Here is a 22,513-nt window from a genome sequence, read left to right as displayed (position 1 = left end):
GTGTTCAAGAGTTTCTCTCAATGCGTTTGTCGACCATTTTGGAGCAGATGAAACAGCTGCCATGTGCTTGATGTTGGCTTCCGGGATAATAATGTTTGGAGGAGATGAATTTGACTCCCTGGTTCCAACGAGAGCAGCTATGGTTTTTGGGGATATGAAAATGGAAAGAATGCCACAACTTGGTGGTTCTCAAGCTGCTATCCACTCGGCTGCTCATGCCGGGCTGTATCTCTGTACGGCACGATTACTATATCCTCTATGGAACACTCACGTAATGTCAACAAGGAGCAGCTCTGATAGCATGTCTGAAGGTGGAGAATTGATTTGTCGTTTTTCGGCTGATGCTATGCATGAGCTTGAAAGCAGGATTCGATCGCTGGAGAGATGCTTATTAAGGAGAAGTGACGCTGAGGATTCCGCTGGACAAAGGTTGCCAAATAAACATGATAATATATCGAAAGAGGATGTAAGATTTCTAACTTTTCTGTTCTAGTCTGCTTGTCCAATTGTTTTGGTTCATGAGCTTGTTTTGTTGTCTTGCAGACACACTCAATGGAGTGTTGTAGACATTTGATTCAAAGATCTGCAGAAGCTCTTTTCTTACTTCAAATCCTAAGTCGTCATGACATTGCAATATCTTCTCAAATGTTTGAAGAATCTTTGCTTCATTTAGAGTTTCGTCACTTAGTTATTTCTGGGGACGATGACAAAATTGCAAAAGTGCTTATATCTGCCTTAATGGAGGTTGGTACCACTCTTTAGAATTACATCATTTTTATTTATGATATCTCATGTTTCTTGTTGGAGATGGTAATTAGCTTGTTGATAATATTGTTGCTCCAGAGTGGCTCGACGAAGTCTTTTGAGGAGCTACTACTTGAAGGTTGTCCAAGTTACTCCAAGAAAATCCTCTTATCGCTGATAGATTCCCACTTTTGCGACACTTCCTCGGTAGTTTATCATATACACACTCTGGAGATCGTCGAAGTATAAAATAATTGATCTGCATACGGAGAAGCTATAAGGAAACGGGTCAACACTGGATCCAACTCAGCATAACCTTATTTATCTTTTCTCGTTTGCTAATGTTGTTTCAATTTTATAAACAGCCACCCAAAATTGATAAGTTTTTTGTATGTGTAATATTGTAATAATGATAAACAGTTTAAAAAATATATATAACTTTTTGGGTATTTTTCTGCCCTTGTGTGAATAATTTCTTTTTTGGAAATTTTTGTTACGTTTAAAAACTTTTTGGGTATTTATTTTTCTGAACTTTTGTTAAAAATCTGGATTATTGTATAAATAACTTTTTGAGTTGTTAATAGAATCCTGGTAAAAAAGGTCTGGGGGATTCTCTCTCTTCTCTCTTTCATATCTTTTAGAGAGAGATAGCAATTCCTTATGTCTCGCAGGATTGTTCAGTGAATATATGTCCCAATTTAGTTCGGCTTTTGTCCAGCATCTTCTGTTGGAGATGGTTAGCTTTTCGTCCGGCAATTCCGGCTTACATCAGCGGCTTTGGCTGGCTTTTAGTCCGGCAATTCCCGCTTATACCAGCGGGCAGCGGCGTTAACTAAAAACATGGACAAGGACAAGAGATCTTGACTAGTATATAAGATATATGGGCCTCTCCACTCATTGCCAATTGGTTTTGAATTGGAAGCCCATATTCTAACATGGTATCAGAGCCCGATCCACACATGTCCAACCCGATCCGACCCAAAGATGGTTCAATCATCGACAAGGCCCAAAGTTGATGCCGTCGATCTAAGCCCGAACATTCTGAGATTAATGGCCAAAGAGCCATCATCTCGAGGGGGCGTATTAGGACATAATGTCCCACATCGGAAGTTGGAAAGGATCCTAAGTAATATATAAGAGATATGCGCCACTCTACTCATTGCCAATTGGTTTTGAGTTGGAAGCTCATATTCTAACACCTTTTTAATATAAAAAGTATGCTTGGAAAAAGTTTGGGCCCTGAAAAATGTGTTTAAAGTTTTTTGGGCCTTTTATAAATAATTATTGGCTTATTTCTATTTTTCTTAAAAAAATCTGGGGCTTTGTTTAATTAAATAATTATTGGCCAAATTATTTGTAAATAATTACTTGTCATTTTTATGAGGTTAATATAGTCATTGTATACATTTTCTTAATTTGTCTAAATACAGTTAAAACGACAACTTTTAAAAAACAGAGAGAGTACTTGTTTTGAAATTCATTATTTTTAATTGCAATTTAATGTACTATTAATATATATAATTTTTATTCTCAATATTACATGGTATTAGAAAGTATGGAGAAAATAAATTAAAACTGAAAAATATTGAATTTTGAAAAATAAAGAAACGATGAAATATTTATTTATTTATTTTTGGTATATGAAAGGGTTATGTAATTCTCTGATTTAATTTACTATTGTTTTAGGCACATGTGGCCCGTAGGAGAACTGATGATTCACCGGCCTAATCGAGATTATATGGGGTTAATAATAATACTCTCAATCGACCTTTTAATTTGTTTTGTACAAATAAAGTACATAACAAGGCTCACAATGAACATCACATGTCAGGATGTTTAAAGAATTATGGGTCCTTGCAATCCCATTCAAATCTTAGATTTTGAAGAGGTAAATGATGACAATGGTGGGTAATTGGGGTTTCTCTCAACCCCAGTTAGACTTTGGTGGTGGTGCCGGCCGTGGTGGTGACACACAACTTTCCCAGAGATCAATTTGGGTGATTGTCCCAACACTCAAAGTAAGTGGTTAAATGATTATATATTTATTTTTTGTGAATATCAAAATTGACTTACTTATTTTTTTTTGTAGTGGATGGAAAGTATCGAAATATCACCTTCTTCTAGAATATAACTAGAAGAGAAAGAGTGGTCGCGGCGACGCCAGTCTTGGCGACCTTGGCCATGGTCGTGGCGCCGGCCTTGATCTTTCTGGTAGATCTGTTCGAGTAATTGTGCCAACAGTGAAAGTAAATAGGTTACTTTTTATTTTTTATTTACTGTTTTAGTTGACGGTTTTATTAAAAATTGCCCCTAAATGATTACTCATATATTATTTGTAAGAAATATTAATTAATTTTTCTCCTCTATTATATGGTCTTATAGTTATCCGTTTTCTATTGGAACAATGTTATTATTTAATTTACTTGGTGACCAGTGGTTACTTTATTGGTTACCCTCAAAAATCTAAAGGATATAGATTTTATCGTCCTATCCATAGTACATGAATAGTAAAAACCAATATTGCTAGATTCTATACGAATTGTGAGATTAGTGGGAGTGATAAAGTTCAAGTTGTGGATATACTGGAAATTAGGGTTAAAAATTTTTTTGCCCTTAGTTCCGAATGATCATCCACTCTATGAAGAAAACATCGCCAATAATGAAAATAATGCACAAGAGGAACCAAAATTAAGAAGATCTACTCTTTCGAGAAGATATGTTATTTCCGATGACTATATTTTTCAAATAGAATTTGTAGAAATGAATATTAAAGTTCTGGTTTCTTATTCACAAGCCATTAAAGATGATAATTCTGATAAATGGATTGATGCCATGAAAGATGAAATGAGCTCGAGGACTGAAATGAAGTCTTTGATGTAGTTCCATTGCGTGAAGGACACAAACAAGTCGGATATAAGTAGGTCTTTAAGACTTAACTCGATTGTAATGGCAATATTGAATGACATAAAGTTAGACTTATAGCCAAAGAGTTTCATCAGAAAGAAGGTATCGATTATAATGAAACTTTTTTCCATGTGTCAAAGAAAGAGTTTTTTAGAATCACCATGACATTAGTAGCTCAATATGATCTCGAGTTACATTAGATAGATGTGAGAATTGCCTTCTTAATGGAGACTTGTAAGAAAAAGTCTATGTGTGTCAACTTGATAGTTTTTTAATCGAAAATTATGAATGCATGGTCTGCAAACTAAAAGAAATCGATGTATGAACTGAAATAAGCCTTGAGGAAATAGTGTCTAAAGTTTGATGAAACTATTATACAATCCACTTTCAAAGAAAACATTATTTAACCAAGTATGTACCTCAAGATCAGTGGGAGTAAGTTCATATATTTTGTATTGTATGTTGATGATATTTTATTGATTAAAGTGATCATCGTCCATTATTGAGACTAAGAATTATCCCTCAAAAAACTTTTAGATATGAGTAAGACTTCCTATGTGATTGGAATATATCCATGATATATCACTTGGAATTAAGATTGTTTTAGAAAGCATATATTGATAAAGTTATTGAGAGAATTAGCAAGATGACGTGTTCTTCTAGTATTGCTAACGATTTTTTTGAGATACATAAAGGAAACAAGTGAATACATGTTCACATATAGAAAATCAACACATCCACAGATGGTTGGATTTTCTATCTCAGATTTTGATGGATATCCTGATTTCAAATACTCGACTTTCGGCTATGTGTATATCATTAGTAGAGGTGTCATATGATGGAAGAGCCGACAGTTACAGTTGCTTTATGAATCCACTTTATAGGTTGAATATGTGACAAAAGAAAGTATGATTCAATAAATGTCTTTGAGTTTGAGACCTTGAATATTGTTTACAAGTGTTTAACTCTTTACTGTGACAATTCAAGATGCAATCTTCTTCTCTAAGAATGATAGGATATCTAAAGGGACAAAATACATGGACCTTAAATATCTATCATTGAAACAAGATGTCAAAAGAGGAAAATTTGTCATTTGAACACAGGCATTGACGTTATGGTTGTAGACATGCTTATGAATAGACTACTTCTAAAGACTTTTGGAAGCATGCTGAAAGTATAAGTCTTGAGGAAGGCTCCTAATTACGATGTCTGCTTATTATGATTGGCCTATATTTGACATTTAGTTGAGCTCTTATATGACTTCTACATCTTTTATATATTCTGTTTCCAATGTGCACACACATTATTGTTGTTGGATCTATGATAACAGAATGAGTCTTTATTTAAAGACATTAAAGGGACCATTATGATAACTCCTGCTTATGTTTATGATCTAGTTATGAAGGTAGTCAATGTAGTAGTACATGGAAGGGATCATGTTGCAGAATGATATGCGACCGCTATCACTCCTATTGATTACTAGATTAGCCAAGACACTTATAATGACCAAATGAAAGAAATTAAGTTATAACATATTATGCCGGCTTTATGATTCCTAAGAGAAAACATTAATGAATTTTACTAACGACCAGTAGCAGAGTCAGAAATTTTATTTATAGGAGTCATTTAATTAACTTATTTAATGATATATTAATATTAATATTTAATGATATATTTAAAGTAAAAATTATTTTTTAAATGGTCTAGAGAATTTTATTTCTTTACCTAAAACTAAAACTAAGTTGTTAATATAATTTTTTAAAAATGCTTCGTTTTTCAATAAATGATACACGTAGTTCATATTTTTATTTTACTTTCAGTTAAGCTAAGTATTTTTTCTCAAAATATTTTTTTATCAAATCTATAGTATGTTGTGGAGATTAATTAGTTCTTATATTTATCTTAATTTATGATCTTTTACAAAAATATATGTAAGAATTTGGAAAGTCAAGGTACCAAAAAAAATAAAACATGATATCTAATAAGAATAAAATTATCAATATGTAAGAAAATATTAGATATAATTATTTCTTAGGAAAACACAAAACAAAAATGGAAAAAAAATCAATATTAAATAAAAAAAATGAACATAAATGGGGTCAAAAGTAAAAAAAAAGATCATATGGCATAGGGGTCAACATGAAAATATTATAGCAAAACATCTAATAATTATTGGTAACTTACCTTATAATTAATAAATTTTCAAATTTTATGGGGGTCCCTACCCATTGATTGGCTCCGCCCCTTCTAACGACCAAGTGGGAGACTGTAAGAAATATTAATTAATATTTCTCCCCTATTATATGGTCTTATAGTTATCCGTTTTCAATTGGAATAGTATTATTATTTAATATATTTGGTGAACAATTAAATTGGAAATAAAGGAGTTAATTCCTAATAAATCTCTACTTTGATGGACGGTTGAGATTAACCCTAAGGAATACATAATGAGGAATATGTCCTCTCTCCACTTATAAATATATATCTTTAGACTATCATGAAGGTATCATAAAAACACAACACGTTAAAGCTACGTTTATAGGCAAGGTGAGAGAAACCTAATCTCCTAACCTAAAAGTTCAGGAAAACCGTTCACGAAAAAATACCCGCGACAGTATAGGGAAGTAATCCGATAAACCTCTTAATAATTATATTATGTGATTAACCTAAATGTTTAAAGATCTTAGGGTTCATGTAAAATTAACTTACATTGTTTTCCTGTAGTTCATGAAATGTATTGAAAAATATTGTCCTATAGTTCATGGAGAGTTTTGAAACATGGGTAATATTAGTGAATAACCAAATAAAACACATAAATTAGGAAACTAGCAGAGAGAGAAAATGCTGTCGGAAAACAGCATGGACCCACCTTGTCTGAAGAGGTGAAATAACAAAACCATCATCCGTTTGTTTTGAGATCTACAGTAGGCGACATTGTCTCGTGATATTTTTAAAAATAGCACGTAAGATCTAAATTTCACATGTTATATTTAACTAAAATACATGCTATTTAAAAAAATGTTGTGAATTTTTAAGAAAAAACATTGTTACGTAGTGTTTTTTTTTAAAAAAACATTGTTACGGAAAAATTAAACTTGAATAGAATCTTTTTATAAAGAAATAACATGTGATCTTAATAAAAACCGTGAATTACTAGAAAATAAGAATCGTTTTTTAAAGAGATTACATGTGATCATAATAAAAAACGTGTATTACTACAAAATAACATGATAGCGAAAGATATTAAACTGAATAGAATATTTTTTCAAAGAAATAACATGTGATCTTAATAAAAACCATGAATTACTAGAAAATACGAATCTTTTTTTAAAGAAAATCACATGTGATCATAATAAAAAACGTGTATTACTATAAAATAACATGATAGAGAAAGATATTAAACTGAATAGAGTATTCTTTCAAAAAATATCATGTGCTCTTTATAAATAACGTGTAATACCGGAAAATAATATGATAAAAAGAGATATATTATTCTATCACATGTAATTCGAGAAAAAACATGTTATAAAGGGCATGTGTGTAATTACACAAGCTTTCCGACATCTAACAGACAAAGTACTGTAGCTCATGACTATTTTTTTAATTCTTTTTGAATCCATGACTAGTTACTATAAATTCTCTTGAAACATCGACCCCATAGGACTTCATCAGTACTTCTTTTCTAGATTTTTTATATTTAAACTGACAAAAGGAAAAAAAAATCTCTACATGACAAATGCCAAACAGAGTCAATTAAATAGATTATTACAAATATCTGCAACAAACAAATTGACAAACTCGATTTAGCTTCACAACACTTAAGTCTCTTGCACACAAATCAAATTGAATCAAATAATTCCCTAAGGATCTAAGCTGTTAGCTAATCTTCCTTTTCTCTTTTATTTCTATTGTTGTCCGGCCATTGTGTTGATATTTTCAAGCTCGTTAGCTTAATTCCGGATATTTATATAGACGTACACATAATTCTATATAAATAATTATTATTTATAATTTATGTATATATAAAAAAAAATATTGGAATTTTTTTAAGTATATATATATCTTATATTAATCTTTTCCTATAAAATAATAATTTTAATTGCAAAATCTAAGAATCAAAATTTAGAATTATTATTAATAAAGAAAAAACTCAAAGTTTTTATCATTTATTCCGGAGATATCCATACAGAATTTTGTAGGTAGGACTTAAATATTTTAAATTGAAAATAATGTAATATAAATACCATACAATGTCATAATCTTTCAGTTCATAATTAAACATAGAAAAGATTCGAACTTATCCGATTTCTCTCTTTCTAATATACAGAGGATTCTAACTTTACCGATTTGTCACAATGCAATTAGATTTTGGACAGATTGTTTCTGAATTGCTTTTTTTCGGGGCGAAAAAATAAATAAAATTGGGCGTAGTAGTTAAACAGGCTCTCTATATTAAAAACTATGGTGTTGACAAAAAAAAAAAAAACTATGGGATTAGAACTAATTTAAATTAAATTAAATAAATTCATAAAATTTTAGGAAAAATAGGAAAACTATTCAATATTAAAAAGGTAATGGAAAATTAATTTGCCATTATTTGAAGAAAAAAATAAAACGTAAGTATGTAACACAAAATGGGACATAATTATATGGCAGGGCAGAGTTATATGGCGGGATGGGTTTGAATCAAAATTAATAAAATTTTAAAATATCATTAACTTGTGTCTTCAATACGAGTTAAATCCTCACTTTATTATTTTGGAAGACCTGTAATATTAGACATATCGAATCTATCTAATTTGTTAAGATTATAGAAAACAAATATTATTGCATGGTATACTGTTACTTAATGACAATTATAAATTATAAGTGTCTTAAAAATGATAAAATTTGCAAATTTTTATATATAATACATAATTTTAAAAATTTTAAAATCATAAATTTTAGAACAAAATTATCCCGCGGTGTACCGCGGGACAATCCCTAGTTCAATATTAAAAAGGTAATGGAAAATTAATTTGCCATTATTTGAAGAAAAAAAATTATATGTAAGTATGTAACTCACAGTCGAAGAGAAAATGTATCTCTCTTCACTCTCTAGGATTCTTTGGAGAAAGATAAATTTTTCTTTCTTTCGCTGTCCGGTAGGGCTTGACACAAGATGGGTATCCGATTAGATCTTTACCGCCTTACGGGTAATAAAAAAATAATTACCTTTATTCGATTGGCAAATAACAGATGATTAGAAAACATGTATTAAGTAAAAATAGACGATCCTTTAGATATCCGATATTTTATTTCTACCCACATATCTATTGATAATTCATGAGTAAATTTTTTTTGTACTCGCATAATAATTATGTATTCTAAAATAGAATTATATGTTTTCAAAAATTGGAAGAATTCATAAATATATGCAATTAGGCATTTTAATCGGGCTACCCCGACTTGGTCCGACCCAAAACCTGCATATATGTGAGCTTTGCCTGGCTTGGTCCAAAAAGATTCCGATTCTATATTTTAAAGCTCTGTCCGGCCCTAAATATGTATTAAAGCTTTTCCGGACTTTTTCAGGCTTCTCTTCTAGAGAAAAAAATAAAATTTTAAGTTTATAACATCTCTTGAAAATAGTGAGTCTATGCATAAAATGATACAATGAAACCACTAGTATTCATTAAACACTATTTAATTTTAAGAAACAAAAGTTAAAACCAAAAAAATTGTTTTAACTTATACTAAATAAAATACAAAACAAAAGATTTCAAACTAAATTATGTTGTAGAGCCAAGATTTGAATCCACTTCAATGCATTCTAAATCTTCTTATGCAATGCATTCTAAGTTTTTTCTTGTCATCAAATTCTATATATATATATATATATATATATATATATATATATATATATTTAAATATGTTTTTGAATTTTGACATGTATAAATCATATAAAATATGGTAGATAAAATGTTTAAAATTTAGATAAATATGAATATTGAATAACAATATAACCTGTAAATCCATCCAACCAAGTCTAAAAGAGAAACAAAATATTTTTTTAAGTGTTTTTTTAGGCATGTCTAAGGAAAGTCGGGCTCAACCCCAAAAATTCTTTAGCTACAAGTATATAGTGTATCCTAAGGCTTCGAGATTTAATTTCAAAACAAGTCACAACCAAGACATTTGTTGATCTGGTTTGGAAACTATGTTGATCCGGAATGAATTAAGTTGATCTATGAGAACAATCGAAATATGCAGTAGCTGAGAGATTTTGTGCAAAGTCGATCAAAGGCAAGGAAGTACTTACAGAGTCAATTCCTGAAAGAGAACCCATCTTAAGTGTTGATGAGTTTGTATAAATGTGCTCAATGTGTGACAACCAGACCCCTGCAAGGGCTTGTTCTTATCATCAATATCATTGGGTTGTTACACAAGAGCTTACCAAACAGTTTTTCCAGCTTGTCCTTAAGCTGCGTCTGAGAGGAGCGGGTAGTGCTACTGATAGGTCCCAAATGATTTGCTTTGCAAAAATTAGTGTAAAGGAAAGACTCTAGCTTACACTAGGCTTTGCTGTTGAAGAATTCTTTCATTAAATGTAGCTTTGTTTGGCTTTGGAGGGGATTCATTTTCTGTTGAATAATTGATTGATCCATTTGGTGTTATCTTGCCTACTTTCTATTTTAGAGTAGCATATAGGGTGGGCACAGAACGGATATTTGGAATTTTGGTAGTATTCGTGATCCACTTCGCTTCGTCCGAATAATTGATTTTCTGAGCCGTATTGTTTCCTAAGTAACTGGATATTCGGCTGTCCGGATATCCGTTAAAATCTGAAATATTTGCCGGATATCCGATCCATTTAGTATATATTCAAATTACTTATAAACATTTTTAAAATATATAGAAAAAGTCAAAATTTAATCTATTTCTACTTTAATTGTTAAAACTAATAGTTAAATAATTAATTTGATGACCATAAACTTAAAAAATTACATATAAAAATAGTAAAATTATTAATATATATATATATATATATGTATATATATATATATATCTACATGTATATTGGAGCGGAGTGGATATCCGTCTATTTAAAATTTTTAGTATTTGTTATTTCTTCTGCTTTTAACGAATATCAACTTTTAGTATTTGATTTTCTTTGTAAGACTATGGATATCCGGATTTTTCGAAGCGAATCAAAGCTAATAAAATCAAAGCAAATCTAACGATATTTTGTCCAGCCCTTGCACATATCAATTACAAGTCTCCTAAATCTAAACCAGAATTTAGCTTTTTCAGGGGTTTTCTACTTCAGCCTCTCAACATGTCTAAGGTTTTGAATGAAGACACACAAACTGAGAAAGAGATTGTGGAGGAAGACATAGAACCTAAGTTATGAAATACACAAATTAAAGACTGAGATTTAGCAAGTCATGGAAGCTGAAAACGTTGATGAAGAGAAGATTTCTGGTAGAGCTGCAGCTGAAAGCGTTGATGAAGAGTTTGGTAGAGTTGCATCTACAAGAAATGAGGATCCGCTACCAAAACTTGATGAAATTAAAACAACCGAAACTCAAACCGATGAAGCTGATGGTCAAAGCAAAGATAAACTAGCTTTGGCTATTGCTCAACTCCAGGCTTCAATTGTCAGTCTAACAACTGTTATCACTAACAGTTTTGCAAACAGTCACCGGGCTTCAGTTTCTCCTTTTGATATATAGTTAATATTTAATTTCTTCAAATACTTATAGATACATACCTTATTATTATTATGCTCATTTAAAGAGCGAGAAGATTTGTCAAAGTTTGTCTTGGCAATTTTGGAGGCTTGACTACAATGACATCGTTTTCCATTCCATCTTGAGGACTAGATACACACTGATATTGGATGTATCTCGTTTTAAGCAACTTTGGGTTTGTGTTGTCGTGTGCCAATTTGGCACAACTTCTCAAGCCTTTGGAGGAGCAAGAGGACAAGGTAAAGGCATAGAGGAGCAAGATTAATGCGGAGGAAGAACTTTTTTGATTTGGGTTAGAGCTAATATCTGACTATCTTAAAACTAGAAAAATTCACAAAAATTCGCTTTTGACCGCGGGCCGCGGCCCGGTGAACTGGTTGAATGGGTCGGATAACAATTCATTAGAATCCATTTGATTTTAAAAAGAAAATATTGGATTTTAGTTTATTTCAGTTACTCTTAGAACATTTTCGATTCTTCTCAAACAGCGATATACGACTCAACTGGTGATCTCCTACTATCTTAGTATTTTTTCGGTTTTAGTTGGATTTAAAAAATTTAGTCACTTTATTATTATTGTCAGACTTCATATGTTGTTAAACATGGTATTATTATTCATATTTTTATATTCTTACATTTATATAAAACTAAATAATGTATAAATAATTAAAAAGATATTATGGTAATTTTTGATATAAAAAGAGTAGTTTTTAAATTATCTTATGTTCTTCAAAAAAAATGAAGAAATGATATGAATATAACTAACATAAAAAATTTTATTGCGTACATGCAAACTATTTGATTAGTTTTATAAATGGTGTGTGTGACTAATAATTTTTTTTTTTTGAAAGAATGAAAGAAAGTAATAATAAGTGTGTGACTAATAGTTCAGTTAGGATTAAAACTATATCTTAAATTTTCTCATTATTATTTTATTTTCTTTTTGTTATTCATTAATTCAAGTCAAACAGAACCACAACAAATGGTGCTTGGATAGTTGGACTTTGGAATATTCCAAAAGTTGTACTCGTGTAATGACAAAATATATAAACGGAAAGTTCGTAAACAGTAACAACTAACAATTAAAAAAAAGCAGAAAAAAGTGGCCACGGATCTCTATGAGTCACCAATCAATGACCTCAAATCTTTCATTTTACATTTCCTCTGTTTCTCCTCTTTCCTCTCCTCTTCCATCGATTCGTCGCCTCTCTCTTCGTTGTTGCAGCTCTCTTTCTTCTCACGGTAACTCTCTCCTTGTTTCTCTTACATTCTCATTTGTTGTCTGAATCTTGAAAACTTGAATCCATAAACGCCAAAATCTTGAATTCATAGTCAAAGCTAAATGGGCATTTAATGATTTTTGTTTGATGAATCAATATTTAGATATGGAGGCTAAACCAAGTCAAGGTCTTTACCCACTTCACCGTTGCAAAACCATACATCTGGTTTGTTTTTTTGTTGTTCTCATTATTCTGATTTGGTTTTTATTTTGTTTCTCAGATTTTGATTGATTTCTTGTGTTTTAGGTGAGACATGCTCAAGGAGTTCACAATGTTGAAGGAGAGAAGAACCATGAGGCTTACTTATCTGAGGATCTCTTTGACGCACATCTTACCCCTCTTGGATGGCAACAAGTATGTAAATCAGCCATCATCGTTTATCGGTTTTAATCGCTATGATTTTGCATTGATTTATAGTATAATTCTGGTAGATCTAGTGATATAGACTATGAGATATGAATGATCTGTTGTTGTTATGTTACACATGAAGAGGTTTTTGTGCTGTTTTGAAAAAGGGAAGTAATGTGAAATTCTGTTATTGTAGGTTGATAATTTACTCAAGCATGTTAAGGCAAGTGGGATTTCCAATAGCATTGAGTTAGTCGTTGTGTCGCCTCTGCTCAGGTAATATACTTAACCCGTAAAGCTTATTGATTTGATCTTAACGGCATTGTTTGGATTCTTGCTTGAGACTACTGACTAGTAGTCATCAAGAGTGAACATGCTTATTGATTTATATTCTGCCATTAGTTCCTTAAAAAGCAGTTGTCTATTTACCTCAATACTTGTTTGTTTTAGGACTTTACAAACTGCGGTCGGAACTTTTGGCGGGGAAGGTTACAAAGATGGCCTTAATGCACCTCTGCTTATGACCGCAGGTGCTGGAAACAGCGATCGTCCTGCTATATCAAGCTTAAATTGTCCACCGTTCATTGCGGTTGAATCCTGTCGAGAACATTTGGTATGTTTACTTATCCACCTTTTGCATAATTGGCATTTGCTTAAGAGTAACTTTTTTGAAATGTTCTTGTTTTTGGTTCAGGGTGTTCATCCTTGTGACCGAAGACGTAATATCACCAAGTACCGCGAAATGTTCCCTGCAATTGATTTTTCATTGGCAAGTACCTATTCTATAGAAACTATGATCTTTTTCTATCGCTTTACTTTGGACCGGCTTTGGTGTTTTTTACCTATGTTTTCACATTTTCTCATATTCTTGTATACAGATAGAAAGTGACGAAGATGTCTTGTGGAAGCCTAACGTCCGAGAGGAGGACCAAGATATTGCGGCCAGAGGCGTGAAGTTCTTTAATTGGTGAATATAAGCAATTCTAACATCTCTATGTGATCTTTGTATGATCTTTTTGATTGATATATCAACTGAATTCAGGTTGAGTACAAGGAAAGAAAAGGAGATTGCGGTTGTTACTCATAGTGGGTTCTTGTATCATACATTAAAATCATTTGGAAACGATTGTGATCCATCTGTGAAAAACGAGATTTCTTCAAAGTAAGAACTCTTCCTCTCTCTTTGATAATCATTTGCTATATTATTTATGATATAATTATCTCAAATTCTTTTGTTTGTTGCAGATTTGCCAACTGTGAACTCCGTTCGGTTGTTCTTGTAGATAAATGGTAAGTTTTGTTGTTTATTCAGTAAACGCTCACATTTGATACATTCAAAAATTTTTTAAATTTGTATTCTTCTCTCATTCAAAATGCAGCATGAACGGTTCGGATCCTCCAGTGGCCAACTATCCCGGAAAAATACCTGCCGGAGAAGATCTTCCTAGTGATAATCAGAAGTAGTTATAAAGACAAAAGTGATGAGAATTATGAAAATCTTTTATGAAGTCTCAAAGTTTTTTATTAGTCTTACAATAAAAACTAACAAATTTGATTGCTTTTGATACTGAGAGGAGATTTAAGATGGTTTTTATTCAGTATTTGTCTCAATTTGTTTGTTTTGTTTACCAAAAATTAGTTGATACCATAATGCAGACTTCAAATTTTATACACTCTGCGGAAAATAATACTTTATCAAAACTAAATTTGAATCATAGAAATGGACTTAGCATTAAACATAAACCTTAGCATCACGACATAGAAGGTTGAAAAATTCAGAGTTGAGATAACAAAAGTTGTCTCCCAAAAACCAAAAATTCGTTAAATCGAACCATCTATACCACATACCAAAATTACCAACAAGAGAAAACCAATATTTTTATGCAGAACCAAACAAAAAAAGAAGAACTGATATAAATAGAACTAGTGTAAAATCTTTATTGCGTACATGCAAACTATTTGATTAGTTTTATAAGTGGTGTGTGTGACTAATAGTTCAGTTGTGGGATTAAAACTATTTCTTAAATTTTCTCATGATTCAAAATCTAGATATGGAGGCTAAACCAAGTCAAGGTCTTTACCCACTTCAACGTTGCAAAACCATACATCTGGTCGGATCTACCTTGATTAAGAGGGGGGCAGTTGCCACCCCTAATATTTTGAAATCTTTGAAGAGGTTTAAGGAATTAATATAAATGCCCCCTATGAAAACTCTCTCTTGCCCCCCTTAAATTTGTGTTTTCCAATTTGCCAAATTCACGTTACCTAGAAAAAGGCAAATAAATATAACTAATATCTTTTTCTCTTTAATTTAGTTAAATTCGTCACAAATTTAAATCCAAATGTAAATAACAACCTAATCTAAATGCATAGACCATAATATTTATTTCCCTTTGTATCAACTAAAAATTTAATGTTTAAAAATTTTGGTCTCTCCCCATAACTTTGGTGGTTCATAGTTATTGTAATTGGTTTCTCTATAATATTTTTATGTGTTGTTTTTCAAATATTTGAGCGTTCTATAAAACAATAAATTAAAAACATTAGTACAAATCTAGTAAATTTATATTTTCAATCAAACTAAATATGTTAATAAAAATCTCTAAATTTAGCTATTACTCTTTGATTCTTTTAAACTCAGATGATTTTTAATAGAAAAATTGTATTCATTTTACCTTTTCTCATATAGTATAATGAATTATATATATTACAAATAACAGAGCACAAATTATCTTCAATATTTTTATTATATTATATATATATATATATATATATATATAAATATAAATATCGATCGCCACTGACTGGTTCGTTCGTTTGTTCCCAATATTCTGACTTTTTTTTTGTTTCTCAGATTTTGATTGAGTTCTTGTGTTTTAGGTGAGACATGCTCAAGGGATTCACAATGTTGAAGGAGAGAAGAACAATGAGGCTTACTTATCTGAGGATCTCTGTGATGCACATCTTACACCTCTTGGATGGCAACAAGTAAGTAAATTAGCAATCATTGCATTAACTTATAGTATTATTCTGGTAGATCTAATGATATAGACTATGAGATGTGAATGATCTGTTGTTGTTATGTTACACATGAAGAGTTTTTTTTTGCTATTTTGAAAAAGGTTAATGTGAACTATGTGATTGTAGGTTGATAATTTACACAAGCATGTTAAGGCAAGTGGAATTTTCAATAGAATTGAGTTAGTCGTTGTGTCGCCTCTGCTCAGGTAATATACTTAACCCGTAAGGCTTATTGATCTGATCTTAACGCTATTATTTGGATTCTTGCTTGAGAATAGTTATCTTGAGTTAAACATGCTTATTGACTTATGTTCTGCCATAAAGCTCCTTTGAAAGCAGTTGTGTACTTTACCAACAACAAACCAAATGTACCAACAAGAGGAAACAATATTTCTTTCCCGCACCAAACCAACAAAACAAAAAATTCATTCAATATTTCCTACAATCTCCATAACCAGAAGGAAGTATCATACTCCTTCAAGAGCTGGAAACTGTTCTTCATCTTGATCGCCAATCCCCAGCAGCTTCCTCTCGACTACTCCGCCACCTCTAGGAGCCAACATTTTCGCAACTATCTCACTCTTAAATTGGGTGTTGACAAGATACCTCACAGAGAGCTGAAGATGCATCCCGAGATTGTCGACTAACCTTTGCAGGACAATAGGCCAGTATGATAATATCCTCAGTTTCATATTGAATGCCTGCTCCAGTAAATGAGCTTGATACTTCCTCAGATGCGAAATCTGCACATTCCCGAATCCATCTAATTCGAAGTACTCAGGGTCTTCCTTGTCGTGCATGTAGGAAGCTTGCTTGTGTAGCTGTCTTCAGACTCCAATCCTTCTTCATGTATTCAGGGTTACATGTGTAATCACTTAGTTTCTCCATTTCAAGGATCTTTATCACTTGCTCCACAGACTGTTCCTTCATCTTGATGATTAGCTTTTCACCAGCTTCTTTGATGCTTCCTTGGATCTCTGAGAACGTGACAGAGTATTTGGTAATAACAGATATGAACACTTGCCCAATGTAGTCCCAGATAACTCTGATGAAGTCGACCGGTTTTGTGTGGATATCGTCCACATATCGTGAGAGAAAATTTCCAGGAATACTGATCTTGGAATAACCAGACATTCGCACTTACTTAAAACCTCGATTTCATCCATCAAGAACTCGGTTACCTTTGACTGTGCTTGCAGATCATCTGAGAATTCGCTTAACATATCAGCTAAACGGGTAGTGAAGTGCATACTTTAATCAGCTAGGTATTCAGAGAAATCTCCTTGGACAAGAATCTTTATGAGAGATTCCTTGGCAGAGTCCATCATTGCCATCAACTCCAGGACACTTATTTCCTTCTTCTGCGTGGTATTTCTTTTGACTTCAGCCAAAGAGGAGGCGATAAGCATTTCCTGGATCTGTGTTTGCTCGTCAGCTAAAACCTGGAAGCCCACGATGTCACTTCCAATCATGGACAACTGTGGACGAGTCCTAACAATTAACTCCCCTCCAAAGTTTCTAACATGGACAGAACCTATTGTTGATTGAAGCCCCACTACTAAATAAAAGCTCCTGTTGATTCCAGCAACTTGATGTTGACCTCCAGCTTGGTAAGGCGGACGAGGAGGACCAGCTCCAAGGCGTAGTTCTAAGTCTGGCCCGACCTGTGACAGTTAAGTAAAACGTTTAGATAGAACCTTAAAACGAAATGAAAAGACTATGAACGAGAGAGCTCACCACATGAGAATGTCTTCCTCTGGGACGTCGTCCTCTACCATGTCCTCCATCACGTCCATCACCAACAGATTGAATAATAGGCAGTCGATTTAGACCCCGACAAGCCTGTGGCGACATGTTCAGATGTTCTTGGTCAGTCATAATACAAACTGACGAAAATATGATAATAAAAACACTAACTACTCACTGTGTGATATGAAAACGGTATGACATTGAGGGAATGACTGGCTGGAACACAAGTGTTGTAAGTTCTGAAGCAAATGTAGCAAAACATCATATTCTCGTCAAAGCAAGCTATTAGGGCCGGGTTTTGTCGGCAGACTTGACATAAAGGTGATTGGATATGACCCTGCTCAGTACGAGCGTAATTCATGTGTAAACCCTGACAAATTCGTGGAGCTTGATGACGCCAACAGTAGTTCATGGTGGAGGAGCTTCCACAAAGGTGACATGTCTGGAAAGACATCTGAAAAGAAAACAAGGTTTCTTAAACGGAAGAAGAGAAAGAAGAGATATATTGAATAATGTTCTATGCAAAAGAAGAATACAAAAAATAAAAGAACTTTCTTCCAGCAAGAAGAGCAGAAAGATGCAACTAGGGAACATGATTGCAATTAACGCAGAGACTCAAGAAGAAGACAAAATAAAAGAACTTCTTTTCTGCAAGAAGAACAGAACGATGCAACTAGGGAACAGGATTAAATTAACGCAGAGAGCCAGAGACTCAAGAAGAAGAAGAAAATAAAATAACTTCCTTTCTGCAATAAGTACAGAACGATACAACTAAGGAACAGGATTGAAATTAAGGCAAAGAGGACAAAATAAGAAACAGACTAAAAGAAGAATACAGAGAAGAGAAGAACACAGAATTAGCAAACTTACTGTTCCAATTGAACCTGGAATCAAGCTTGCTGAAGAACAGAGATGACGATATGCCAAGAAACGATCTTAGCTTGCCTTCAAGAAGAGAGATGAAGAAACATGAAACCAGAGTAAAAGAAGAACACTAACAAGAGAAAACCCAGAATGAAAAAAAGCAAACGCACAGTTCCAATTTCCGAAGTACAAAGACGAGTATACAAAGAAACGATCTTCGCTTACATTCAAATAGAGAGATAAAGATAAATGAAACCAGACTAAAAGAGAACACGAAGAAGACAAAATCCAGAACAAAAAGCAAACTCACAGTTCCAACTTCCGGAAACAGAGAGACGATATGCAAAGAAACGACCTTGCCTTGCGTTCAAGAAGAGAGATGAAGAAACCTCAAATGTCGAACGAGAGAAAAGCTAAAAAGGGTCGTTTAAAAAAATTAGAGCGTTTTGTTCAAAAAGAAGGAAGGAAAAAAAAAAAAAACAATTAGAGCGAAATTTATACCTCATTCTCTTCATTTGGGTTTTCCCTCGTAGCCCAACACTCTTTGTAACTGGACCCAAGTTCGATAAATGGGCTTCCCAGCTCAGGCCCACGGTGACAATAGGGATTCAGCATTGAACGAGAGAAATCGCCTTACCACCGCCACGTTCGATTTCTCCCAATTGACGGAGTTCTCTTCTCCACCGATCAGATCTCGGTCCAGATGACTTTCTCGTGGTGTCGCGAAATCGGATTTCGCGAATTCTGCGGAGCACTAACGCGGCGAAATCTATCATTTCCTCTGCCGATCCGACGCACGGCTTCGCCTCGCCGTGGCTTGGCGGTCTCCTCAATCGGAAATCCCCGAGGATATCATCGACGAATTCTCTCCGATTTCGGATGATGAAAAATGAAAATGTTAAGATCCAAAATTGTCGCCTAATATCGACTCTCTAAGAGCATGATTATCGCAAGTCTCTTAGCATTAATGGTAATTAAAATAAATGCAAAATCACCTTTAAAACTAAGAAACGTCTTTTAATTAAGAGACAAAGACAGAGCTAAGAGACGTCCACGTGGCAGCGAGTGGGTGTTTTTTTTTTTCTTTCTCTCTCTCTCATTTCGCGATTACAACCAAAAAACGGAGAGAACCCGGAGGCGATCGTTTGATTCCATCATTCCATAGCCGGAAATGAAGGTGACATCGGCATGAACGAAGAAGCTGGTGAAGATTCTGTATCATCAGTCGCTGCGGATAATGGGTGTGATTTCAGCGGAAGAAGAAACCGTTTCTTCTTCGTCTTCGAGCAATTCAATCGAGTCTTTGAGGACCATTTTGTCTGATCCTACAACGTATGTTCCTTTTTGTTTTCGCGTGGTTTTACCCTTTTTTGTGGGTTTTAAAGGCGCTGTTGAGCTCATACGATTCTGTTCCAAAAACCCTTGAATTCTCCAATAATGGAAGTAGGGCTGGGAATTTGAACCGTTCGGGTTTTTCGGTTTCGGTTAGTCGGTTTTCCGGTTTTTTCGGAATATGAAACCTATTCCGAATCGAACCGACTAATAATTCGGTTCGGCTCGGTTCGGACACGGTTTATTCGGTTATTTCAATTCGGTTATTCGGTTTAGTATTTTGGGCCAAAAAGATTTTGAAAAGTAGGCTTTTTTGTGCAAATAAAAACACAATGGCCTGGGCTTTTTGTGCAAAAAACACATGGCCTGCTAACAAGAAAAACAAAAGATTTGTCTTTTCTCTCAGATTAGGTTCACGAAGAAGAACACAAATTAGCTTCATCTCCTCCAGTTTACGCTTCCAGGTTCTCACATTTGACACGATCGTACGAGGTCACAATTCACTCAACACGATCGTACGAGGTCACAATTTACCGACCGACGAGCGTCCGATGAATCCCGAAGACACCGGCGACGAGATCTGAAAGGCGGAGCTCACGGTATAGAAGAAGAAGAAGATGATGATGAAGGATGATGAATAAGAGAAGAAGAAGAAGAAGAAGATGATGATGGTTATGAATCAAAGAGGAAGAAGGAATAAGAAGAAGAAGGAGAAAAAGAACAAGATGATGGTCATGAATTGAAAAGGAAGAAATAAGAAGAAAGATGATGATGAATAGAAGAAGAAGAAGGTGATGGTCCTGAATCGAAGAAGACTAATGGAAGAAGATGAGGAAGAGAAAGAGAAGAACGGCGGCTAGAACTATAAGAGGCTAGGGTTTTTTGTTGTTCGGTTAACCGTTCGGTTTGGGTGAACCGAACCGAAATTTTCGGTTAACCGAAGCTAATTCAAACTCATTCCGATCGGTTTACTCAAATTAAAGAAACCGAACCGATTTGTCCAAATTTCGGTTCGGTTCGGTTCGGACAAATCGGTTCGGTTCAAATTCCCAGCCCTAAATGGAAGCATAGATGTAGCACTTTCTGAATCTTGGATAGGGTGGACTTTGATACTTTTTAAGTTGGAAACCATTGGATTGGTATTGATCATGCTTGCGTTTAATTTATAGCCTATTTTGTTGTTAAATTTGATTTTCTTTGCACAATTTTAGAGGGTCTTTGATGGCTGATGCTATGATTTTACCTTGCGGGCACACTTTTGGAGCTTGAGGAATTGAACAAGTGAAACCGATGGTACAGAGTTTTGTTTCTGCTATTTGCATTTGTCTCTTTTCTTTTGCTTATGAAAGCTATTTTCCGTTGTGTTCGTGATTCAAACCATTCATCGAAGAGAAAACGACAAGGATTTGATCAAGTAATTTGATACTACTATTCATATGACCTCTCACATTTATTTCTGTTTCAAACAAGAGGTTCCTTTCTTTTTTTTTTCCCTGCGATTTATTTCTCGGTCGTAGGTATTTTCTTATGATGGAAGATTGCGGGAGTTGCTAAAGAGTGTGAAGCTTCAGTATCGTTCATTGGCTAAAGCTGTTTGTATGTTTACTCTTGTTATTTCTTCTGCCCGACCATTCTTGACATGCTTTGAGATAAAATTTTGCAGAGAAGGAAGCTAGGCTCGGGGATAAGACTTCTTCCAAAGAGTGAACAAGATATTAAAGTTGCCTCAAACGTGAAATTCAAGACCAAGTTTGATAAGAATCGAAAGGACAAACGAGCACTGATCCGTGCATCTTCCATTTTTCCCGAGTCATCTTACTCAATGTCATCATCGAGCAAGAAAAGAATGGAGCTAGAATTGTATGTCATGTATGTTATAAATTGTATATCATGTATGTTTTATAAAATTTAATTTGCAACAATTATTAAGTTTTCTAAAATTAAAATTGTTAATTTAATTTTATTTTTATATTAATATTTTTTTTTTCTAAGAACCACAAGTTAAGAGCCTACCATTGGAGACACATAAAATTTTAAAACAAAAATACAATCTCTTAACTCTAAACTTTACAAATTTAATACTAAAACTAGATTTTGATCCGCGGTACACCGCGAGATGATTTAATTTTAAAGTTAGTATAAAAATATTTTGTAAATTGTATCTCCTTATAACATATTTATTTATATTATAGTTTACAATTGTTATTAAGTAACGGTATATCACGAGTCCACGAGATAATTATTAATAAACTGAGGATTTAACCCGTATTAAAGCGGTATATAAATATTGATTCAAATTCGTCCGCCATATAAATCATTTCCGAAATATAACCCGTTCCGTAATTTCTTAACCCGTCCTGTGATTTGTATTAAAAAAAAAAAGATTAAATCCGTATTGAAGCGGCGGATTAATGATATTTTAATCTTTTTATTATTATTGATTCAAAAACCCGTCCCGCCAAACCCATCCCGCCAAAAAACTCATTTATTTTATTAATGTTCTTATTTATGATATGATTCTGAATCATTGTCTAAATA

General features: G+C 33.4%; 2 protein-coding genes and 1 long non-coding RNA gene across 6 annotated transcripts; 2 read left to right on the top strand and 1 right to left on the bottom strand.

Annotated features, from left to right (window-relative positions):
- The first annotated feature begins 12,439 nt into the window (after nt 1-12,439).
- On the top strand, nt 12,440-14,610 carry LOC9324314 (phosphoglycerate mutase-like protein 2). 2 transcript variants are annotated; one of them, XM_021035363.1, is made up of 10 exons: nt 12,440-12,623; nt 12,765-12,826; nt 12,908-13,015; nt 13,206-13,285; nt 13,460-13,622; nt 13,704-13,778; nt 13,888-13,976; nt 14,052-14,171; nt 14,255-14,299; nt 14,389-14,610. In XM_021035363.1, the coding sequence occupies exons 1-10, from the start codon at nt 12,500-12,502 to the stop codon at nt 14,471-14,473; spliced, it is 951 nt and encodes a 316-aa protein (XP_020891022.1). In that variant the 5' UTR covers nt 12,440-12,499; the 3' UTR covers nt 14,474-14,610. The 2 variants fall into 2 exon arrangements, with proteins under 2 accessions (XP_020891022.1, XP_002888251.1); XM_002888205.2 differs by having other exon boundaries at nt 13,460-13,778.
- A 1,734-nt stretch (nt 14,611-16,344) lies between these two features.
- Nucleotides 16,345-19,544, bottom strand: LOC9324313. Of its 3 annotated transcripts, XM_021035361.1 has the most exons (6): nt 19,145-19,537; nt 18,954-19,056; nt 18,650-18,724; nt 17,955-18,233; nt 17,768-17,872; nt 16,345-17,694 (listed from the first exon to the last, which is right to left on the bottom strand). In XM_021035361.1, exons 4-6 carry the CDS (start codon nt 18,231-18,233, stop codon nt 17,284-17,286), a joined length of 795 nt encoding a protein of 264 aa, XP_020891020.1. In that variant the 5' UTR covers nt 18,650-18,724; nt 18,954-19,056; nt 19,145-19,537; the 3' UTR covers nt 16,345-17,283. The 3 variants fall into 3 exon arrangements, with proteins under 3 accessions (XP_020891020.1, XP_020891021.1, XP_020891019.1); XM_021035362.1 differs by lacking the exon at nt 18,954-19,056; XM_021035360.1 differs by lacking the exons at nt 18,650-18,724; nt 18,954-19,056 and having other exon boundaries at nt 19,145-19,544.
- A 672-nt stretch (nt 19,545-20,216) lies between these two features.
- On the top strand, nt 20,217-20,600 carry LOC110230976. Its single transcript, XR_002334069.1, has 2 exons — nt 20,217-20,467; nt 20,498-20,600. It is a non-coding gene; the product is annotated as an uncharacterized LOC110230976 (long non-coding RNA).
- The last annotated feature ends 1,913 nt before the right edge of the window (nt 20,601-22,513 follow it).

Source organism: Arabidopsis lyrata (genome assembly GCF_000004255.2).
Source record: "Arabidopsis lyrata subsp. lyrata unplaced genomic scaffold ARALYscaffold_2, whole genome shotgun sequence".
NCBI lineage: Eukaryota > Viridiplantae > Streptophyta > Magnoliopsida > Brassicales > Brassicaceae > Arabidopsis > Arabidopsis lyrata.
Note: the sequence above shows the minus strand (reverse complement) of the source record. Positions and strands in the feature narration are given on the sequence as shown.